Source organism: Schistocerca serialis, chromosome 1, assembly GCF_023864345.2.
Source record: "Schistocerca serialis cubense isolate TAMUIC-IGC-003099 chromosome 1, iqSchSeri2.2, whole genome shotgun sequence".
NCBI lineage: Eukaryota > Metazoa > Arthropoda > Insecta > Orthoptera > Acrididae > Schistocerca > Schistocerca serialis.
In genome coordinates, this window is record NC_064638.1 from 849,598,291 (window position 1) to 849,621,615 (window position 23,325).

General features: G+C 41.8%; 1 protein-coding gene across 6 annotated transcripts in view; it reads left to right on the plus strand.

The window, feature by feature from the left end:
• Positions 1 to 19,596, plus strand: part of LOC126485121 (CAP-Gly domain-containing linker protein 1) — a 552,921-nt gene extending 533,325 nt beyond the window's left edge. For all 6 annotated transcript variants that reach the window (XM_050108759.1, XM_050108769.1, XM_050108776.1 and 3 more), the window contains 3 exons: positions 8,998 to 9,163; positions 18,753 to 18,937; positions 19,319 to 19,596. In XM_050108759.1, the coding sequence (XP_049964716.1) occupies positions 8,998 to 9,163; positions 18,753 to 18,937; positions 19,319 to 19,365 (398 nt within the window). In that variant the 3' untranslated portion in view covers positions 19,366 to 19,596. The remainder of the gene's footprint in view (positions 1 to 8,997; positions 9,164 to 18,752; positions 18,938 to 19,318) is intronic.
• The last annotated feature ends 3,729 nt before the right edge of the window (positions 19,597 to 23,325 follow it).

Below are 23,325 nucleotides of genomic sequence, written 5' to 3' on the forward strand. Positions count from 1 at the left end.
CAACAGAGCGTCATCTGTGGAAAAATCACTAAGGAATTTTTTCATCTGGCTTTTGAAAGTGCGGACAAGGCGCTCGACCTCCCCATTCGATTGCGGATGGAAGGGCGGTGCTGTAACATGATGAATCCCGTGTCCAGTACAAAAATCACGGAAGGCCTGCGAAGAGAACTGAGGGCCATTGTCCGTGACGATCGTGGATGGAAGACCTCCTAGTGCAAAGATTTTGGACCATGCCAGCGTCGTCACCGCAGTGGTGGGCGACGGACATCGAACAACAAACGGAAACTTCGAGAAGGCGTCAATCAACAGCAGCCAATAAGTGCCAAGGAAGGGGCCAGCAAAGTCAGCGTGCATCCGTTCCCATGGCTGCGCCGGGTCAGGCCACGGAGAGGGCATTGTATGGGGTGCAGCCAGTTGTTGAGCACACTGACCACACGCAGCGACCATGTGGGCGATGTCCGAATCAATACCGGGCCAATAAACGTGCCTGCGGGCCAGGGACTTAGTCCGAGAAATCCCCCAATGGCCTTCATGCAACAGTTTGAGAACATCTTTGCCGAAGAGAGGCTGGCACCACCACCCGTGGAAATGCGCCATCCGTGGCCAGAACAACAACACCATCACGAACAGACAGACGAAGGTGCAAGGCATGGTAGTTGCGAAGGGGATCCAATGCCCGGCCCTTGGTCCTGTCCGGCCGACCCCGTTGAATAAAACCGATCACTTGACGCAGGACCGGGTCCCGCGCAGTAGCAGACGCGACCTGCAAACCTGTAAGCAGAAAACCCTCGACTGCACGACGTTCTGCCTCATCAATGTGGAAACAGAGTAGTTCATCTCGATCAAAAACCAGGTCGGGGCCCATCGACAAACGCGACAACGCGTCAGCATTGGCGTGCTGGGCCGTGGGGCCATAGTGAATCTCATAGTGAAAACGAGACAAGTATAAGGCCCAACGTTGCAGGCGGTGAGCTGCCTTATCCAGAAGCGACGCTGATGGGCTGAACAGAGAGATCAGCGGCTTGTGGTCGGTGATGAGGTGAAACTTAGAACCATACAAAAAAACTCTGAACTTTTTTAGAGCATAAATGATAGTGAGCGCCACCTTTTCGATTTGAGAATAACGCCGTTGCGCATCGTTGAAGGTCTTGGAAGCATAGGCGATGGGTCGTTCCGACCCATCCTCATACCGATGGGCGAGAACAGCCCCTAGGCCATACTGGGACGTGTCAGTCGCCAGAACCAAGTGCTGACCCGGACGGAATGTGGCAAGACAAGGCGCCGACTGCAAATGAGCCTTCAGGTGGACAAAAGCCTGCTCAAACTCATCGGACCAACAGAAAGGAACGTTTTTGCATAACAGCTGATGCAGAGGATGAGCTACCGCCGCCGCAGATGGAATGAATTTGTGATAATAAGCAATCTTGCCTAGAAATGCCTGAAGTTCTTTTACCGTAGATGGCCGGGGTAGAGCAGTAATGGCCACAACATGCTGACGTAGAGGGCGTATACCCTCACGGGACAAGTGGAAACCAAGATACACGATGGAGGGTTGGAAGAACTGTGACTTGTCCAGATTGCACTTCAACCCAGCCGAATGCACAACCCGAAACAGTGAACGCAAATTGCGAAGGTGCTCCTCAGTGGAGGCCCCCGTGACAACAATGTCATCCAGATAGTTTATGCAGCCAGGAACGGAAGCCGTGAGCTGTTCCAAAAACCGCTGAAAAATGGCCGGCGCGCTAGCGACGCCAAACGGTAACCGCTGGTACTGATACAACCCACAAGGAGTGTTGATGACGAGAAATTCCTTGGAAGACGCATCCAATGGCAACTGATGGTATGCCTCCAATAAGTCAAGTTTGGAAAAGAACTGGCCCCCAGGGAGCTTGGTAAATAACTCCTCAGGACGGGGAAGAGGGTAAGTGTCAATGAGCATTGACAGTGGCTTTAAAATCACCACACAATCGCAGACTCCCGTTTGGTTTAGAAACCACCATGATTGGCGATGCCCATTCGCTGGAGGTAACAGGAAGGAGAATCCCTGAAGCTGTTAACCTGTCTATCTCAGCCTTGACAGGTGCACGCAACGCCACCGGAATAGGGCGTGCCCGGAAAAACTTAGGGCGAGCTGTAGGTTTAAGAGTAATGTGGGCTTCAAAATCCTTGGCACGACCCAGACCAGCAGAGAACACGGACGAGAATTCAGAACACAATCCATCCAGCTGTTGATACGGAATATCCTCAGATATGAGGTGCACATCATCATCAATGGAGAAACCGAGCAACTGGAAAGCATCATAACCGAACAGGTTTTCAGTGCCCGCATGATCCATCACATAAAACGTGAGGGGCCGAACAACAGACTTGTAGGCAGTGGAAGCATCAAACTGGCCAACGATAGGAATTTTCTGTTTATTATAAGTTCTCAGATTTCGCGTAACTGGAGACAAGGGAGGGGAGCCCAATTCCAAATACGTGCGAGAATTAATGAGAGTTACTGCAGAGCCAGTGTCCACTTGCATGCGAATGTCTTTATCCAGAACACGAACAGTAACAAACAACTTATTTGTTTGAGAAAGCACACAGTTAACATCCATGTCCGATGCCTCGTCCTCGTCGACAGCAACTTTAGGGGACTGACACACAGAGGCAATTTGGCCTTTTTTCCTACATGAATTACACGTGGCCCAACGCTTCGGACACGCGGCCCTGTCATGCTGTACGAAACAACATGAACAAGAAGGAAGTGCGGAACGAACCTGCTTCTGTGGTTGCTGTTTTCGCTGCGAGCGTGGTAGCCCAACGCGACGTTGTTGACGCGAGTGAACCGCCGCCACATCGTCGGTCCCCTGGGAAACAGGCAAATTGTCCGTGTCGAAAGTGTTCTGTATAGCGCCTACACCACACCACGCGTCTATTTGCGCACCAGCAGCGTGAGACACTTCAAAAGATTGAGCGATGCTTAGAACTTCCGACAACGACGGGTTTGGCAGTTGTAAGGCACGTTGCCGAACTTCTTTATCAGGAGCAAGCCGTAGAATAGCATCCCTAACCATTGAATCAGCGTAAGACTCATGATGAGTATCCGTGACAAACTGACATTTCCTACTCAGACCGTGTAGTTCCGCCGCCCAAGCCCGGTAAGATTGATGGGGCTGTTTACGACACCGGTAGAACGCCACGTGGGCGGCAACGACGTGGGTGTTTTTTTGGTAATAGTTAGACAATAAGTCACACATTTCTTGGAAGGACAGAGAGGCAGGTTCCCGCAGCGGGGCTAACTGAGATAGCAGCTGATAGATCCGTGGGGAAATCCAAGATAGAAATAACGACTTACACCTTGGAGTGTCGACAACGCCAAAAGCCAAGAAGTGTTGCCGCAAACGCTTCTCATAATCCTCCCAGTCTTCAGCGGCCTCGTCATAAGGAGGGAACGGAGGCGGAGAAGAGGAAGACAGACGATGAGTAAACGACGTTGACAACGCCTGAATAGTAGCTGTCAGCTGTGTTTGCTGTTCAATGAGCGCTTGCATAAGCTGTTCCATGTCTGCCCCGACACGAACACACAAATCCACAACGCAGGAACAAAAATAACCGACCTCAACGCCAAAAGTGTTATGACCTTTAATCACTAATAAATTGCGTGGATATACAAACGTAGAAACAATAGCTGGTTACATGCTACCAATTCCGTATCAGTCATTCGACTGCCGTGCCATGACATGCGGCCGGCGCCGTTCGTCGCTAAGTGGCACTCCCGCGCTCAGCCAAGTTGCGGAGCGCCTCTATCGCCGTTTGCGCGTACTGACGTGGCGGCACTCTTAAATGCCGTGGCACTGTCACAACAATAGTATTGGAGCTTTCTCAAAACAAGCCATAAAATTTGTATAGCTTGTTCTTGTTTCTCCATATTCTGAAAATGTCTGTATCTTTTCCGAGAGCACAGTAGTGTACTTCTTCCACTCTGTTTTCTGAATTTTCCACTTGTTGCCTGGCCATGTGACACCACACATCACCTTTGTGTCACATCTGAAAATGATGAGCGCATGATCAGACCCAAGAGGTTCTGCGACTATCTCCCAGGCAAAATCTAATGATAGACTCGGTAACTCCAAATGTGTATCTTGCTCGGTGCAGTTCTCCTTGTTGGCGAACTGTTATTTAGGGCAATTAATTTATCTTCATCATTTATCTCTTCTATCATTTTGCCAATGGTGTTTTCTTGGTCTGAGTTCCAAGCAGGGTGATGAGCATTAAAATGACTTAGTATTATCTTCAGATGCACTACCAAATACTGAATGCAGATGCTCAGTTGTTGCTATGGTCTCCCTTTGTGATGTGTAAACTGAGGCTACATTTATTTCATTCCAGTTCACGTGTAATGTAGCTGTAGTGGCTTGAAGTGGTATCTTTTGTCTTTCATCTCCTTGAATTTTATATAAGATTCCTTTTCTTATGAAAGATCCACTCCTCCCATGTCCATTGTCTCTGTTGGCTCAAATGACATTAAATTCAAGAAAGAAAAATGGTTCATCCAGCAGCAAAAGAGTTTTACATATCGCATATTCTGATATATGGTTGGAACATAAAAAATATAGGAGGCCATTTTGTTACTTTTAATGGGTGGATTGAGCATTCCAATTTGTTATATTCTTAACGTATCCCGCCATTGTTGAGACCCAGACTTGGTAGCAACTCTCCAATGAATTTTTCTACATTACTGTTGTTCGATCCTGCATGTAGGCTACCCATTATCTATCTTAGCACATTTATTACTATATTATAAATTGCTTCAATAAAGCCATTTTGAACAATGTGGCCCTTTTGAAGCCTGTGGGTTGGGGCAGCTGTGGTATGTATTGCTTCCCATTGGTTGAACTGTGTTTGGGATACATTAGCTTGTGAACATATTATGTGGTAGTAAATGCTGTCTTTCTTTTCCAGTTCTCTGTTGCACTGCCATTGTCACCATCTGAGCCCTATTTGCGTTGTTACTGTGTCTTGTATTATTGAAAATGTGATGCCTTTCACTGGTATATGTAGCTGATATTGGTGAAACATGTGTGTCTTTTGAAGTGGTTCATTTGCAGAAGAATTGTTCCTTTCATATAGTTGCTTGGTGGTGTCTGAACACCTGAGGTGACACGCTGTACTTGGATGAGAGTGTATAAATATCTGGGAATGCACCAAGTTTCCTGTGACTACATCTGTACATGTTACAAAGTCTATTTGTGGGCTGTCTCCAGTATGTTATGCCTTTTATCGCCATGCACTGGTTAATTTGCCACTGTTGGATATTCTCTGAGCACACTCTTGAATTAATCAGATGCCCTCCTGAGTACTGTATACAAAAGGCAGGTGCTTGTTTGCCACATTTGTTAATGTCATGCAGCCCTCACAGTGCGCACAATGTTTCATACTATGACCTGGTTCATTAGGGTGGCCATTCCATTGTCAGTTTAAGCATTGCAGAACAGGCCTCATGTACAGATTGCACAACATGCATATAAACACAATCAGGCCTTGAAGTCATGCTTTGAAGGTTACAAGACACGTTGGCCATGGTGTCTCCTTAATCTATCAATTATCCTTGACTTTCTTAACATGCCATTTGATTTGGAGTACTGGATATTGACAATTCATTCATTATGTCTTTTATAACTCTCTGATGTCTGGTAAGGAAAGTTGTTATGTATACTGCAAGCCTCTCATGCACGAAAACAGCATTTTGAATTACGTAATTAGCAGGATGTGGAAAGTTTAGAAGCATGGGTAATCACACGTGTATGATATACAGTGTATGGAGATTAGTTTATGTGTACTATATGAGAAAAAATTGCATGTTTTGGATGTTGAGTGGCTGCTAGGGAGCTACTGTACTAGATGCTGGACAGATTTTCAATGGCACAGGCATAAAATAAGAAAATAATGTGCTTGGCTTAAAAGACAGTTATGAGAGTGCTATTTACAGGGGTGGTGCTGTGATTATCATTGTATGTGTGAAGTAGACATTATTATTGTTGTACTTAACTAAAATTGTTAAGGACAATGAAAGTCTGTGATGGGGGACTGGAATTTGATGGTAGGAAAAGGAACAGAAGGAAAAATAATGGAAAACACAGATGCCACTTGATAAACTTTTTCTCAGAGCACAATTTACTTATTGCTAACATCTGGTTTAAGAATCATGAAAGAAGGTTTTACATGTGGAAAAGACATGGAGACACTGGAAAATTGTCTGAAATATAGAACATAGACATAATGTTTAAGGGTGCTGGGGCCTGACTGAAACTGCGTTTGGCATGAGCAGCAATCTGCTGGGCTGGGTGGTGGGGTTAGGGAGGAGGCATGTGGTGGGGAGAAGGAAGGATAGGACGGTAGGGTGTGGGGACAGGATAGTTCTGCCAGGGATGTGGTGGGGACAGGACAGGCCTGATAGGTGCAGTGTTTGAGGCTGTGCTCAGGAGGGGAGGGGGGAGAGTGTGTAAGGGAGAGGCTATAAATAAGGAATGGGGAAATACTATGTAGGTGCATTAGTTGAATAAAAGGCACTTGTAACGCCGGAGTGTGAGCAGGGAAAGGGATAGGTAGGTGGAGGACAGGACTGGTGAAGGTTGAGGCCAATGGAGTTATGGGAATGAAGGACATGTTGTAGGAAGTGTTCTCACATGCGCAATTCAGGTGATCCATGCTGTGAAGCATTCATTAAAGTGGAGCACATCATGTTGAGCAGCGTGTTCAGCAACTGGTGGTGCAGCTGTCTCTTAGCCACGGTCTGTCAATGACCATTCGTGAGGACAGGTAGTTTTTCAGTTGTCACACCCACGTAGAAAGTGGCACAGTGGTTGCAGGTTAGTTGTAGATCACGCAGCTGCTTTTGCAGTTTGTCCAGCCTTTGATGGGGTAGGAAATGCCTGTGACAGGACTAAATGTGAGCCGTGAGGCAAGGGGTTGGGAGCAGGGGTGTAATCGGTATGGACAAGGGTAGTATGTATGTTCGGTGAGCAGTGGGATACCATATGGGAGGGGTGGTAAGGACATTCCTCATTTCAAGGGATGTCGCATCTGTAATCGAGAGCAGTCCCTCTCCAAATATGCCAAGCACCTCACAGTGGCTTTCAGAGACTGAAATTACACTCCCAACCTTGTCTACAAACAGATCACCCATGCCTTGACTCTCCAGTCCCCTACCACCTCCAAAATACCCATTGTCCAACCACAAAGGAGCACTCCTCTCATGACTCAGTACCATCCAGGAGTGGAGTAGCTGAATCACGTTCTCAGCCAGAATTTGGTTACCTCTCACCGTGCCTCGAAATGAGGAATTACCTCCACGCCCCTCCCATGATATTACTCTGTTGTCCACTGAACACACGCAATATCCTTGTCCATTCCTACTCCACCTCTGCTCCCAATCCCTTGTCTCATGGCCCGTATCTCTGCCAAACCTAGATGCAAGACCTCTCCCATACGTCACCCACTACCACCTATTCTAGTCCTGTCTTAGGTATCTCATACCCCATCAAAGGCCAGGCCATCTGTGAAAGCAGCCATGTGGTCTACAAACTGAGCTGCAATCACTGTTGCGCTGTCTACATGGACATGACAACCAATAAGCTCTCTGTCAACATGAATGGCCACTGTCAAACTGAGACTAAGAGACTGGAGCACCCAGTTGCTAAACATACTGCCCAATATGATGTGCTTCACTTTAATGACTGCTTCACAGCCTGCACTGTCTGGGTTTTTCCTACTGACACCAGCTTTACTGAACAGCACAGGTGGGAACACTCCCTACAACATATCCTTCATTCCTCAACTTTCGCTAGGCCGTGTCCTTCACCTTCCTATCCCCTTCCCTCCTCCCTCTGCTGCACTACACACACCTTATATCCTGCCAACATACCTGCATAGTCCTTTCCCATTTCTATAGCTCTCCTCTCCCCTACTGATTTATAGGACAGCAGTTCACAGTGAAAGGGGATTCCCAGAGTTCACTGAAAAGTGTCCAAATGTTCTAATTGGAATAATTGAGAAACTAATCATTTATTTTGGTGAAAATTAGTAGGATTTTTTGGAAATAGAAAAATGAGGGCTACAGAACTATGGTATTGGATTTTGGAAATAATTACATTTTAATATTGGAACATTCTAGAACATAAAATATTGAATATGAATAACTTTTGACATGTGAAGTTCCTGGAAAAAGTAAAATAGTTATTGAAAAGAGGAGAATGAGGGCTTTCAAATGAGTTATACAAATCTGGAAAGAAACAACATATAGCTCATCAAAAATTTCATTTTCTTATTGTTTGCATGTACTGTAAATCATGAATAGTTTCTTACATAAAATATTATAATTATACCACAATTACCTGTAATTGCAAAATCACACAGAGAACAAGGAAGTTTTTATGTATTTCTGCTTGAATAAGAAATTGGATATCTTTAGTAACTATTGTATATGCACTATTAACAAAATGAGATTAGAAAAAAACAGTGTTGATGACAGGAGTGGTATGAGGACAAGTAGGATAGTCCCACCTTCCTCTGTTACAAGTTGTATCAAATTATATAATTTTTCTTTAAATTTTTGATATTAATTTAATCACAGATTCACATCCCATATATATTTATTCAGAGATCATCAATTTTTTTTCAATAGTGTTGCATCAGCATCTCTGTGTTTTCAGGCTAGTGATGAAAAATTTTTTAATCTACGAAATGTTCATACATGCTTGTTGTTATATTGAAGTATTGTTTCCTGATTGTATATTCATAAAACTAATTGAAGAGCATTCATTTAAAGACAGTGTTTCAGATTTCAAGAATATTATAAGGTATAATTTTTAAATAATTACTGTCAGTGATACAGAAACATTAATCATATAGGTAGAAGAGGCTTAAGGAATGTTCATTATTGATGTCAAATAATTTACAGAGTAAATCACAAAATGTGATAATAATGGCACTGAAATATGTGAACTCTTTTAGATCCAGCCATTGCAAAACTAATTGAGGAAAAGGAGACATCTCAGAGCCAGATTGATTTCCTCAACTCAGTCATTGTTGATATGCAGAGAAAGAATGAATCACTCAAAGCACGTGTTGAAATACTGGAAATGGGTGTCTTACCATCTGAAGCAGATGATTTTAATTTGTAAGTACCTCAGTTTCCAGTTGTAGAAATAATGGAAAATTTAAATATTCATTTGAGACCAGTCTTAACACTAAAGTGTGACTCTATCAAAAAGTACATTTCTTAGGCAGTAATATAATAATGTATTTCTACAGTGTGTGCCAGTAGGAATGGTCAGTATATGGGGATATGATAAGAACAATCATTCGAAGCAAGAAAGTCTACCAAACATGGGCTCTAAAGTACATTCATCTTCAATACTGTGAAACAAGTCTTTCCTAAGGCAAGCTCTTTGCTTCTGGTATTTTGAGAGTTGGTTGTATGGACAAAAACAAGAAACATTTGTCCAGTACACGTGGGCTCTAAAGTGCATGCCTTAAGAGCTGTGAGCACTTGTTCATCTTTGCTACTGTGAAAAACATCTCTTCTACTGAAAAAAATGCACATAGCTCTTAAAGTATGCATTTTAGAGTCCACATTTATTAGACAATTTTGTCTTTTTATGGTCCATACTACCTCCTCAAAAAATATCAAAAGCAAAGGGCTTGAAGTAGAAGAGATTTGTACCATGATGTCGGCGAAAAAGTGCTCATAGTTCTTAGAGTATGCATTTTAGAACCCATGCTTACCAGACTTTTTGCTTTAAATAATCATTACCGTCATATTCCTGAATACTGAGATGGTACTCTATACCTAATGACGTTAATGTAATGTTAAACCCCGACCTTCCATTCCTCTTCTTTGAATCATCAGATCTCGGTAAGCAGTGATACTGTCAGCACCCAAGTGCAAACAAGAACTTGATGTTAACTAGGACATTGAGTGGTTTCATGTTAATATCATGCTTTGATCAGCTACATCCATCCTTCATAATTTTTCAAAGAAAAAGAAACAAATGGAATGTATTGTTTGGGAAGTAAGACTGTAGGTGTGTTGCTTTTACCCTGGTGGTTGATAGAAAAAAAGGAGGCATTGTAAGTTAGAACTCTGAATTTATCATGCTAAGGATCTGTACAAAATTGAGTTGATACAGCAAGTGACTGATGAAGTCTGTGTGTGATGAAGAGTCAGATGTGGGAGGAATGGCTGCACATTAAGCCATAAACCACTGGTTGATGACTAATTTGGTCACATGACATGTGCTATATTACACATACATTTATTGTACACAGTGTAATTCTACAGGAACAAATAAAATTCAGCTCATTTCAGAGAAATTGACAAAAAAGGTGTAATGTAAAACATATAATGAACTGTTTCCCATGTTGGACAGCAATTCCAGGTTTATCAGCATCTACCTCTACAAGGGGTAGTCACTTAATTTCACTTATTGCCTCAGAAATCTCAAGCAGTGACCACTAGACATGCTGACAGTGTTTGTCCTTCTCTACATAGTCACTCTTTTGGCAATGATAGGTGACTTGGCAGAGATCTTGGTTGTAGGAGTCTGCATTTTGGCTCTTAAGGAAATATTCCATCTCAAAAATCACCTCATCCTCATACTAGTAATCAAGAGGAAGAAGTCACTGGGTAACTTGTCATGGGAATCTGAGGAGTGAGGCAAAATTTGATAGCTTAAAGAAGCAGTATGTGCGACTGACTGTGTCCTGTGCAGAATGAGATGGAGCATGGTGGCAGAGCATAGACACTTCCTTCCTTGGACAGCATCCCCACATTGCTTTATTGTGACAGCCTACTGTAACCTCATTGGGAGATTTTGTTACTATTTTCTGTCATGGTTTTCTTTTTACAAGCATAATCTATTTGTACCACAACAAGGCAGTCCCCGAACAAACAATCAGCATCACCTTATCTGATAGCAGTTGGATCTTTGTCTTTTTCAGTGATGTTGAACCCACGTTTCCACTGCTTCCGTTGTCTCAGGGTCACAGTGACACAGCCAGCATTTGAGGGTGGTAACTAGGTGGTTAAAAATGTCATCTGATTGGGCCTGATGCAGCTGCAATGTTTACCACACTGGCTTATTTTAGAAGGATTTTTGAACAGCTCTGAGCAGTTTCAGAGTCCTGTGAACAGGCGGCATCCTTTACTATGTTCAAAATATCAGCAGGACGTTGAAAACTGATGTGTGTCTAATTTTTATGTTTATCACTAGTGTTTCAGTTGTGATGTGTTGGTCTTTGGGCACCAGGAATTCCACTTGAAATTTCCAGGTCTTCACAGAGAGATGGTCTCCAGTTCATTCGTTGTCATTCATGACCACACTGGAAATGTCTGCATCACCTAATCATTGTGTCATATGATAGTGTATTGTTGTTGTACACTTCCACCAACTTATCATGTATTGTTTCTGTGTTGTTCCATTTCAATTGCAGAATTTGAATTACCTTACGATACTCCACTTTATTGATGGGCTACAACAATTTATTTTGACTTGTCTAGTGGCATGCTGCAGTTCTGTGGTGGAAGCATTCAAATCTGTGCCAGGACTGAAGACAAACAAAACACTAATTATGTAGTTTTTTATATGATAATTAACTGGCTTTCGTATATCTATTATCACCATATATAGTGTGAAAGTCGCCCTCCCCCCTAAACTTTTCTGTATATTATGGGCTTCTGCTGTACGCACCTGTGTAGCTCGTGATCGTTTTCTAATGCCTTCCCTTCTCCCTCCTTTTCATTAGGTTCTTTTTTGTCTCCTGTTATCTCCTGGAAGCCACAAAAGTACTTCCTTGGTTCATCTGTCATCTATTATGTGGTATTTATGCCACATCACAACCCACAATTTACTAGGTTTCTTCATACATTATAGAAAGGTTAATGCTGTGGTTAGCCAGCAAGTAGTTAAGATTGGTAGCATTCCCCATCCCACAAAATGATAAGTAGTCATGAAGCATGATAATGAAGGTGCAAGTAGGATCTATGTCATACTAGAGTATAAACGATGCATTGATTCACACTATAAGGCTGGGCAGCAAATGTTTGACTTTGTTTAGTAATATTGACTATTTAAATGTTTATATACACCTCCAACTAGACTGTTGACATTATCCACACTGACAGCTTCCTAACTATAATTTTAGTATATCCAAAATCAAGGTCAAATATTAATTAGAATTTTATATAATATCGCCAGTCACTGGCTGGCTAAATTGACCAATTAGAAATGCACCTTGTTTACGCAGGCAGGCATAAAACATTGAATCTAGCTCACCACACAGTCTTCAACTAGTACGCAAGCAGTGTAGAACTAATTTTCACACAAACATCTCATATTTACTGTGAATGGATATATTTGACCTTGGAAAATATTTATATGTGATCTCACATGTATGCAGTCTCCTATGGGAATTAGAGTCACATGGAGATTTTTGTGAACTTGCAATAGAGCTTGGTAAGTGAACATTACACTCCATGAATGTAGATTAAAATATTGCTGTTAGACTGGCATCCTTTTATGTTCGACTTTACTGTTCCCACTTTCCGTTCCATCATTCACAGTTGATTACATGCATGTTAGAATGTCTGACTGGTGAAGAAGAATGACAGTGAGAACAATGAGACAAATTTATGAGACACAAGGTAAGCAAACGTCCTCCTGTTGAGTTAGGGAAATTGTAAAAAGTTTCCTAGACCATCTTGTTAAGAGTTGGTCAACAATCAGTAAAGAACAATTTGCGCTGTTGGTATGTCTGATGCAGTAATGTGTCATGGCAGGAACATTCTGTAGCTAATCCTATTTAGTTAATCAGTTAATAAGGGGTAATAACTGCTATAAGTAGTGTGGCTCCATGTCCCCCCACCTCATTTCATTTTCATTACAGTCATAATTATGTTTTCCAATGAACCATTTGTTTGTTTTCCTGTCTCTCATAGAAATTTGCAACCTGCATTTCTCTATTACTCACTAAGCAACATTAAGTTTTTAAATTTTTTTCCACATTAAAATTCTATGCCACACTGTCAAAACTGATAATACACTCTGATAAGTTAACTTTTCATTTCAGACACATCGGAAGCTTGGTTTTGAAAAATCTATTTACTCTGTCAGAAGTGTATTTTTCTGTTTATTTTTTTCCTACCTATTAAAAAAAAAATCATGAACTGGGAGAGGATACATCACATTATACCCATTATTGAGGCTTTTCCCCTATTCCATTCACTTATGGAGCATTTTAAGAATGATTGCTTAAATACCACTGTGCATGCTGTAATTAGTCCAAGCTTGTCTTCACAATCTCCATGGGAGTGATACATAGGGAGTTGTCATATATTCCTAGAGTCACCACTTAAGTTTGGTTCTAGAAATGTTATAAGTAGGTTTTCATGAGATAGTTTGTGTGTGTCTACGAGTGTCCACCACATTAATTTTTTCACTATCTCCACGACACTCTCTCATGGGTCAAACAAATCTAGGACCATTTATGCTGCCCTTCTTTGCACACATGCAATATCCGCTGCTACTTCTGTGCAGTACGAGTCCCACACACTTGAATGACATTCTAGGATGGGTCGTATGAGTGTTTTGTATGCAGGCACCTATGTAGATTTACTACATTTCTCTAGTACTCGACCAGTGAACTGCAGTCTATGTTTGGTTGACCCTATGTGATTGTCCCATTCTACATCCCTACAAATTGTTACTCCCACGTGTTTGTATGTGTGTCAACAGTAGCTCTTATCATCATAGTCATAGAACTAGTACGTTTCTTAATTTTGTAACGTGCAAAATTTTATATATCTGAACACTTAAAACAAGTTTCAATCTTCGCACCACTTTCAAATCTTTTCCATCTTTGACTGAATATTTGAGCAGTGCTTACAATATTACGAGAAGGAAAGTTGCTACTCACCATATAGCAGAGATGCTGAGTTGCAGACAGACACAACAAAAAGACTCACAATTGTGTTCTCAGTTGCCCAAGACTCCAGTCATGTGTGTGTGTGTGTGTGTGTGTGTGTGTGTGTGTGTGTGTGTGTGTGTGTGTGTGACTCAGTATCTCCACTATATTGTGAGTAGCAACTTTTCTTCTCATAATATTGTTACATTTCATCCTGGATTTTCCATTGTGCAGTGCTTATGTATAGATAATTGCATCATCAGCAAAAAGTCTTAGGTACTATTAATATTGTTAGCAGGATCATTGTATATAACATAAACAAGGGTCATGACACACTTCCCTGGACAACACCTGAATTCACTTCTACATCTGTCAATGATTCTCCATCCAAGATAACATGCTGTTTCCTTTCCACCAAGAAGTCCTCAGTATAGTCACAAATATTGCTCAATACGCCATGGGATCATACTTTTGATAATGGGTGTATGTGTGTTACTGAATCAGATGCCTTTTTGAAAGTCAAGAAACACTATCTGTGTGACTGCCTTGATGCATGGCTTTCAGGATGCTTTAATGAGAGAACTGTGAACTGGATTTCACATGATTGTTGCTTTTGGAATTCATGCTGGCTGACATGGAGGAATTCATTCTGTTCAAGATACCTCATTACATTTGAGCTCAGAATACGTTCTAAAATTCTACAGCAAATGGATGTCACAGATATTGGATAGTAGTTTTGTGATTCACTTCTGGTGCCCCTTTCGTACATGGTTTTGAGCTCTGTCACCTTCCGACAGTGGGTAGTGTTTTTTGTGTGAGGGATATTGATGTACTATGGGTAAAAGAGGGGCTAACTCAGCAGCAGATTTGGTATACAATTTGACAGGGATTCCATAAGACCCTAGGGCTTTGTTCAGTTGTAACGATCTCAGCTGTATCTCAATACCGCTGATGCTAATATCTAATTCACTCATCTTGGCAGTACTACAAGAATTAAATTGAGGACATACTCCTGGGTTTTCCTTCATAAAAGGTACATTTGAAAATGGAGTTAAGCATTACTGATTTTACTTTGCTACCCTCAGTCTGAGTCTTGTATCATCCATGAGTATCTGAATACTTGACTTTGGGGTCACTTAAAAAGCCTTTACAAGTGACCAGAATTTCTTCAGGCTTTGTGTGAGATCTCTTGATAATATCCTGCTGTGGTAGTCATTGAAGGTTTCTCACATTGCCCTCTTGACAGCCAAATGCGTTTCACTTAGCATCCCTCTACACATAGCCTTATGCTTTGTTTTACACCATCTCGCCAGCCTCAAAGAGATCAGGTCTGCTTGTTGTCATTAAATCCTGTATACACTCAAAATCAGTAGACATCATGCACATGTACAGAAAAAAAGATGACAATTTCAGAAAAATTGACTGATTTATTCAAGAGAAAGAGCTTCACCAGTTGAGCAAACCAGTAACATTCTGGCTCACCTTTGTCCCTTATGCCATCAGTTATTTGACTTGGCATTGATTGATAGAGTTGTTGGATGTCCTGCTGAGGGATATTTTGCCAAATTCTGATTGGTGCATTGGTGGCTGAAGACTTCCAGCATAGAAGTGACCCTCATTTTGCCAATGGCCTTGTCAAAGAGGGTGGAGGAGTGAACAGAGGTTCAGGGCACTCTCTTGTCCTTGGGATGGGAAATTGCCCCTAAAGATGGAAGAATCAGCAATGATCAATGTCATGAGGGTGCAGAACACAATGGAAATCATTGCATTAAAGACACATGACGTGTCTCCACATAGCCCCCCATTCAGATCTCTGGGAGGGAACTGCCAAGGGGGAGGTGACAAGGAGAAAAGATAGTGATCTACAAGTTGGGGCATGAAATGTCAGAAGCTTGAGGGTGGTAGGAAAGCTAAAAAATCTGAAAATGGAAATGCAAAGGCTCAATCTAGATTTAGCAGGGGTCAGTGAAGGGAAACGGGAAGAAGACAAGGATTTCTGGTTAGTTGAGTATAGGGTAGCATCAGCAGCAGCAGAAAATGATATAGCAGGAGTAGGATTCATAATGAATAAGAAGGTAGGGCAGAGAGTGTGTTACTGTGAACAGTTTAGCGATAAGAGTTGTTCTTACCAGAATCAACAGTGAACCAACACCGACAGTGATAGTTCAGGCATACATACCGATGTCACGAGCTGAAGATGAAGAGAAAGAGAAAGTATATGAGAATATTGAATGGATAATACAGTAAGTAAAAGGAGATGAAAATCTAATAGTCATTGGGGACTGGAATGCAGTCGTAGGGGAAGGGGTAGAAGAAAAGATTACAGGACAATATGGGCTTGGGACAAGTAATGAGAGAGGAGAAAGAGTTATGTAATAAATTTCAGCTAATAATAGTGAATACTCTGTCCAAAAATCACAGGAGGAGGAGGTATACTTGGAAAAGGCCAGACGATTTGGGAAGATTTAAGTTACATAACATCATGGTCAGACAGATATTCTGAATGCAGATACTAGATTGTAAGGTATATCCAGGAGCAGATATAGACTCACATCACAATGTACTTGTGATGTAGAATAGGCTGTAGTTTAGGAAACTAGTCAAGAAGAATCAGCACCCAAGGAAGTGGGATATTGAAGTACTAAGGAATGACGAGATATGCTTGAAGTTCTCTAAGGCTATAGATAAGAAATAGCTCAGTAGGCAGTACAGCTGAAGAAGAATGGACACCTTCAAAAAAGGGGTATCACAGAAACTGGAAAGAGAAACATAAGTACAAAGAAGGTAACTGCAAAGAAACCATGAGTAACAGAAGAAGCACTTCAGTAGATCAATGAATGAAGGAAGCACAAAAATGTTCAGGGAAATTCAGGAGTGCAGAAATACAGGTTGCTAAAGTATGAAATAAGTAGGAAATTCAGGGAAGCTAAGATGAAATGGCTGCATGACAAATGTGAAGAAATCGAAAAATAAATGATTGTTGGAAAGACTGACTCAGCATATAGGAATGACAAAACAACCTTCGGTGAAATTAAAAGAAAGGGTGGTAATATTAAGAATGCAATGAGAATTCCACTGTTAAAAACAGAGGTGAGAGCGGATAGGTGGAAAGAGTACATCGAAGGGCTCTAAGAGGGAAAAGATTTGTCTGATGAAACAAGAGTTGATTTAGAAGAGATAGGGGGTCCAGTATTAGAATCATAATTTAAGAGAGCCTTGGAGTACTTAAGATCAAATAAGGCAGAAGGGATAGGTAACATTCCCTGAGAATTTCTAAAATCAATTTGGGGGAGGGGAGTGACAACAAAATGACTATTCACATTGGTGTGTAAAATGTATGAGTCTGACGACATACCATCTGATTTTCAGAAAAATATCATCCACACAGTTCCAAAGACTGCGAGAGCTGACAAGTGCGAAAATTATTGCCCAATCAGCTTAACAGCTCATGCATCAAAGTTACTTACAAGACTAATATACAGCAATCCTGACAGTGTGGTTGATAATGGAAGCAAGACTAAAGAAAAATCAAGACAAGTTCATAGGATTTGTTGACCTGGAAAAAGCATTCGACAATGTATAATTGTGCTCGATGTTCAAAAGTAGGGGTAGGCTGTAGGAAGAGATGGGTAATATACAATATGCACAAGAGCCAAGAGAGAATAATTAGAGTGGACAACCAAGAATGAATGCTCAGATTAAAAAGGGTGTAAGACAGGGCTGTAGTCTTTTGCCCCTACTGTTAAATCTGTACATCAAAGAAGCAATGATGGAAATAAAAGAAAGGTTCAGGCGTGGTAAATGGATATCAATGATGTGATTCACTGACGATATTGCTATCCTGAGTGAAAGTGAAGAAGAATTACAGGATGTGCTGAATGGAATAAACAGTCTAATGATTGCAGAATATGAATTGCGAGTAAATTGAAGAAAGACAAAAGTAATGAGAAATAGTAGAAATGAGAACAGTGAGAAACTTAACATCAGAATTGATGGTTACAAAGTATATGAAGTTAAGGAATTCTACTACCTAGGCACCAAAATAACTCATTATGGATGGTGCAAGGAGGACATCAAAAGCAGCCTAGCACAGTCAAAAAGGGCATTCCTGGCCAAGAGGAGTCTACTAATCTCAAACATATATCTTAATTTGAGGAAGAAATTTCTGAGAATGTATGTTTGGAGAACACCATTGTATGGTAAAATTTCCAGTTACTTCAGGAATGAGTCTGATGGTCAATAATTATAATTATAAATGAAAGGTTTTTATTTGGGTCTTACACAGATACTTCAAGGTCTCTTATAGCTACCGTTATTTGTACTTGGTGGAGAATCATTTACCTAAAAATAAGTTCACTCTGCAGCAGAGGGAGCAACAATTTGAAACTTCCTGGCAGATTAAAATTATGTGCCAGGCCAGACCTCAGATCTGTGGCCTTGGCTTTTTGCAGGAAAGTGCAGTATTTTCCTTTCTGTTTTATTAATAGTATTTAATGTAAGAGCAAAGCAAAATCTCACCTTGACTTATGGTCTGTTGAGACTGCCATTTCTCATTTTAAAAGGCATTTCGTATTGACTGAAGCTTTCTGAGCAAGTTATAAATATAACAAGTGAAAAGAGAAGCACTACACATTAACTAAAGACCATTGCAGTTGAGAGTAGAGTTGCACAATATCCATTGCATGTACCTTAACTTCATAATGTGGCAAACTCAATTTTTAACTTTGTGAAAGCAGTTCTGTCATTTATTTCTGAATCGGTACATTATTATTTTCACTCTAAAACTTACGTTATTTATTTTTCAGGAATGGTGTAACACCAAGAGCAATTCCACCACGATTGTACTGTGATATCTGTGAGGAATTTGATAAGCATGACACTGAAGACTGCCCTAGGCAAGCATCAGATTCACCACCTCCCAGTGTGAAGCAATCGCCACGTATTCCCAAGGCCAATAAAACTGATCGACCGTACTGTGAAATATGTGAAGGTAATTTATTGGAGTTGTTTGGTAAAACTCTCTTATATCATTGTCTTAATTTGCTTTCAGTATTGGTGTGATAAATACACTTAATACAGATTTATTTTCTTGTATTTTTATTTGTTAATCTACAGTCTTTTTTACAGGTTAAATAATCACCCACTATAAACACTATAAAATTATAACACAATTTAGGTTTTTACATTAGGGGCATCACATGTGCTATTACATCTCTTTTCATAATTACTGACTGATTTCACCTTTTATCTTGTTAAATTGTAAGCATTTATGTACTTAATACATAAAATTGATTTCGTTTTTGTAGCAAATATCAGTGTAATACAACGCATATTTTTTCTAAAATTGATTATATGGGTATTTATTTTTCAGTATTTGGCCATGACACTGCTGACTGTGATGATGGTGAAACATTTTAATGAAGATTACAGCAAAAAGTGGTGCATAAGTCTTTTTACTGGCATGAGTTTCAGGAAATGAATTTCCTGTGTTATGCTAAGGCTGGCTGTGTGATTATTGTATTTTTTATATTGTAAATATGTAAGTGAATTTTATGTAAGTACTACTGTATGATGTATTTATAGTACTGTAAAAACAAACCCTGTGACATGTTATTTTTTTATGAGAAATAAAATTCTGTTTTCAACAAATGTTTTGAGTTTTGAAACTGGATTTGTGGTCAAAATATTAGTATAACAACATGAACTTCGGTTTTATTTATGCAAGCAGTCAGTAGCAAAATGTGACAGAACTTTCCATATCTCCACTGGTGTTATAGGTAACTACTTGTACACTCAATTTGAGATTTGTCCATCCTTGTCCACTTTCATTCAATATATTTTTTGTTTGCTTTGTTTTGCACCTATAATTGTTTTCCTCTAAATTTTGTTGTGTTTTAAGTGATAAACACATTGGCTGTTGTATCTACTGTTGTGACTTGCCAATATTTCAAAGTACCGCCGCACAGTTACGCGCATCCTCTACATGCGACGCTGTCTGCCATCCATGCAGCAGCCACGCCACCTAAGTGGCCAGCGAGGCAGCGGCTGCTAGACTTGGACTCAGCGCTGATTTGACTGTTCCAGTGTGCACATGTCTTACTTGTTTATTTGATCTGTGACTTACATTTACTGTGTCATCCTAGAAATATATTTGTTCAACTTGACATTATAACAACTGGCGATGAGGTAGTGAATTTTTCTTTTTCATCGTTGACCCACAGATTTCCATGGCTACTTTAGAGCAACTATTGCAAGGTCTCATTGAACAGCAAACGCTTCTCACATCGGCGATTTGTGATTTCGTCATGGCATCAAATGCGTCTTTCGTCATTGTCTATTCATCATTTTCCTCCTTACGACGAGACGGCGGAAGACTGGTCAGATTACGAAAAACGTCTTCGACAGCACTTCTTGGCATTTCATGTTGTGGATGAACAAATATGTAAGTCTCTGTTCCTTTCATGGATTTCACCTCAAATGTATCAGTTGTTGTCGCAATTGGCTCCCTTGAAAGATCCTGCGTCTTTGTCCTTTGCTGAAATGTGCTCAGTTCTGTCCTCTCGTGTTGCCTTTTATCATTGTCAAAAACAACCGAATCAGTCCTATCACGCTTGGGATGCTGAACTTCACGGCCTCAGTAGAAAGTGTCAATTTGTTACTGAAGTTCACAAAGAATCCTACACCGATTCCTTGGTACGGGATGCTATTATCCGATCGGCGCCCGACAAAGAAGTTAGGCAGGGTGCCCTTCAGTTGGTGAATCCGACTCTCGATGAGGTCCTATCCATCGTGCAGTCTTTTGAAATTTCTCGCGCTGCTGGAGTGCAAGTAGAGGCGTGGGGTGACGTCGGGGAAATACAACCTCTGTGTGCTGTTGACGCAGCATGCGGCGTGTCCCCGCCAGCCGACGTGGTCGCAGTATGCTCCCAAGCGCAGCCTCGGCCTAACCGTCAACAAACCTCTAAGACACTGCAGCAAAACACACGGCAGCTTCCTTCATGTCCGCTGTGTTTTACGAAACATTCACGAGAAGATTGTCCACAACGTTGGGCCATGTGTCACAAATGCTAAAAGAGGGATCATGTGTCCTCCATTTGCAAATCAGACCGCATACCTGATGTTCATGAATGTGACGCTTGATTCTGCTTCTGTGTTGTCTGTCAATGGTACTTCCTCCCTTTCAGGGAAGTTATACCTCACTGTCCCAAGACTTGGTCGGGATGTTCGCATGCAGGTGGATACTGGTTCTGCTGCCACTATCATCAATTCTCAAATGTATCTTCAGTTGGGTTCTACACTCCTATCACCTGTCACTAGGCAATTACGGACGTACAATAAACAGAAGATTTCTCTCTTGGGACAATTTGATGCTGAGGTATCTTACAAATCCATCATTCACACTGTTCCCATATTTGTGGTCGACCATAGTAACACGGAGAATCTTTTTGGTTTCGATGCCTTTCGTGTTTTTGGGTTCTCCATCGATGACTCTGTCAATATCGTCTCTGATGCTATTCCTTATGCTCAATTGGATTCCTTGTCGACAACATTTTCGTCTCTTTTTTTTCTCCTCGGTTAGGCCACACAAACAACTTTGAAGCTCATATCACGCTCAAACCCACTTCTCGGCCTAAGTTTTTTTGGGCTCGGCCCATTCCTGTGGCTCTTCGTGATCTGGTAAAACGGGAGCTGGATCATCTCACCGCATAAGGAGTCTTGCTTCCTGTCACTTCCAGTGAGTGGTCCCTCTCCTGTCATTGTCGTTGCTAAGCCCAATAGTGATATTCATCTCTGTGGTGATTTCAAAGCCACTGTAAATGCTCAATGCCTCATCGACACTTACCCTATGCCCCGATCTGAAGAATTGTTCACTAAACTTGCTGGAGGCCAGTATTTTTCTAAACTTGACCTGTCAGAAGCTTATCATCAACTTCCCCTCAACGCTGCTTGCTGGCAGTTCCTGGTCCTTAACACGCCTTTCGGCCTCTATCAGTACCAACGTTTGCCATTCGGGGTTGCCAGCGCCCCTGCTCTTTTTCAGTGATTCTTGGAACAATTATTGCTCCCTGTCCCTGGGTGTATAAATTACATGGACGACATTGTTGTCACTGGCTTCACCACTGAAGAACATCTTCAGAATCTCCGCACACTTTTTCATGTCTTACAGACTGCCGGTCTTAAGTGTAACCTTCAGAAATCAAAATTTTTTCAGGCATCTGTCACGTGCTTGGGGTTTCAACTCGCTCGGGTTGGTATTCGTCCGCTTCAGCAAACTGTAGCTGCAATCGATGCCCTTCCTCGCCCTACATCTGTTAAGGAACTGCAGGCCTTCTTGGGAAAAATAGCATACTATCACAGGCTTTTACTGTCTGCTGCTTTGGTAGCTCAGCCGTTGCATCGCCTGTTGCATAAAACGTGCCTTTTCACTGGTTCGCATCATGCAATGCAGCTTTCCAGAAATTGAAGACTATGCTGAAACAGGCCTGGCCAACATCTTGTTCTTGCCACGAATGCCTCTCAATACGGGGTTGGTGCAGTCCTTGCGCACCGTTTTTCTGACGGTTCTGAACAACCCATTGCTTATGCCTCAAAAACGCTCACGGATGCCCAACAAAAGTATTCTCAAATTGAAAAAGAAGCTTTGGCCATTATTTATGCTCTTCATAAGTTGGGTGTTTTTCTCTATGGATCCAAATTTCATCTTGTCACGGGCCACAAACCACTTGTTTCCTTGTTTCATCCATCAACGTCACTTCCCGACAAGGCTGCACACCGCCTCCAGCGTTGGGCTCTTTACTTGTCTCGTTTCAATTATGAGATTCATTTCCGGCCGACGGCTCAACATGTGAATGCTGATGCACTGTCTCGCCTTCCGATGGGTCCTGATCTGGCATTCGATAGGGACGAACTTTTGTGTTCCCACCTAGATGTTGCTGAGCAACGGGTTGTGGACGGGTTCCCCATCACCGGGGACCAGCTGGCGGCTGCTACGGGTTCTGATCCTACCCTCTCCCGGGTCTTACACTGCATTCAGAAGGGTTGGCCAGATCGTCCGTCCACTAAGACTTCTGATCCATTTTGGAACAACTACGCTTTGCATTACCGCCTCACGGCTAGGGATGGTGTTATCCTCCTTTCCACTGACAATGCTTCGCCACGTGTTGTGGTACCTGCGTCTTTGCATGCTTTGATCTTGCGCCTCCTTCACCAAGGACACTGGGGTGTCTCTTGCACAAAATCTCTGACGCGCTGTCGTGTGTACTGGCCCGGCATCGACTCTGAAATCACACACATGGTCGCTTCCTGTGGCCCTTGTGCGTCACAGGCCGCCGCCCTGAAGTCATCTTTGTCACCGTGGCCTTCGCCTAAGAAGCCCTG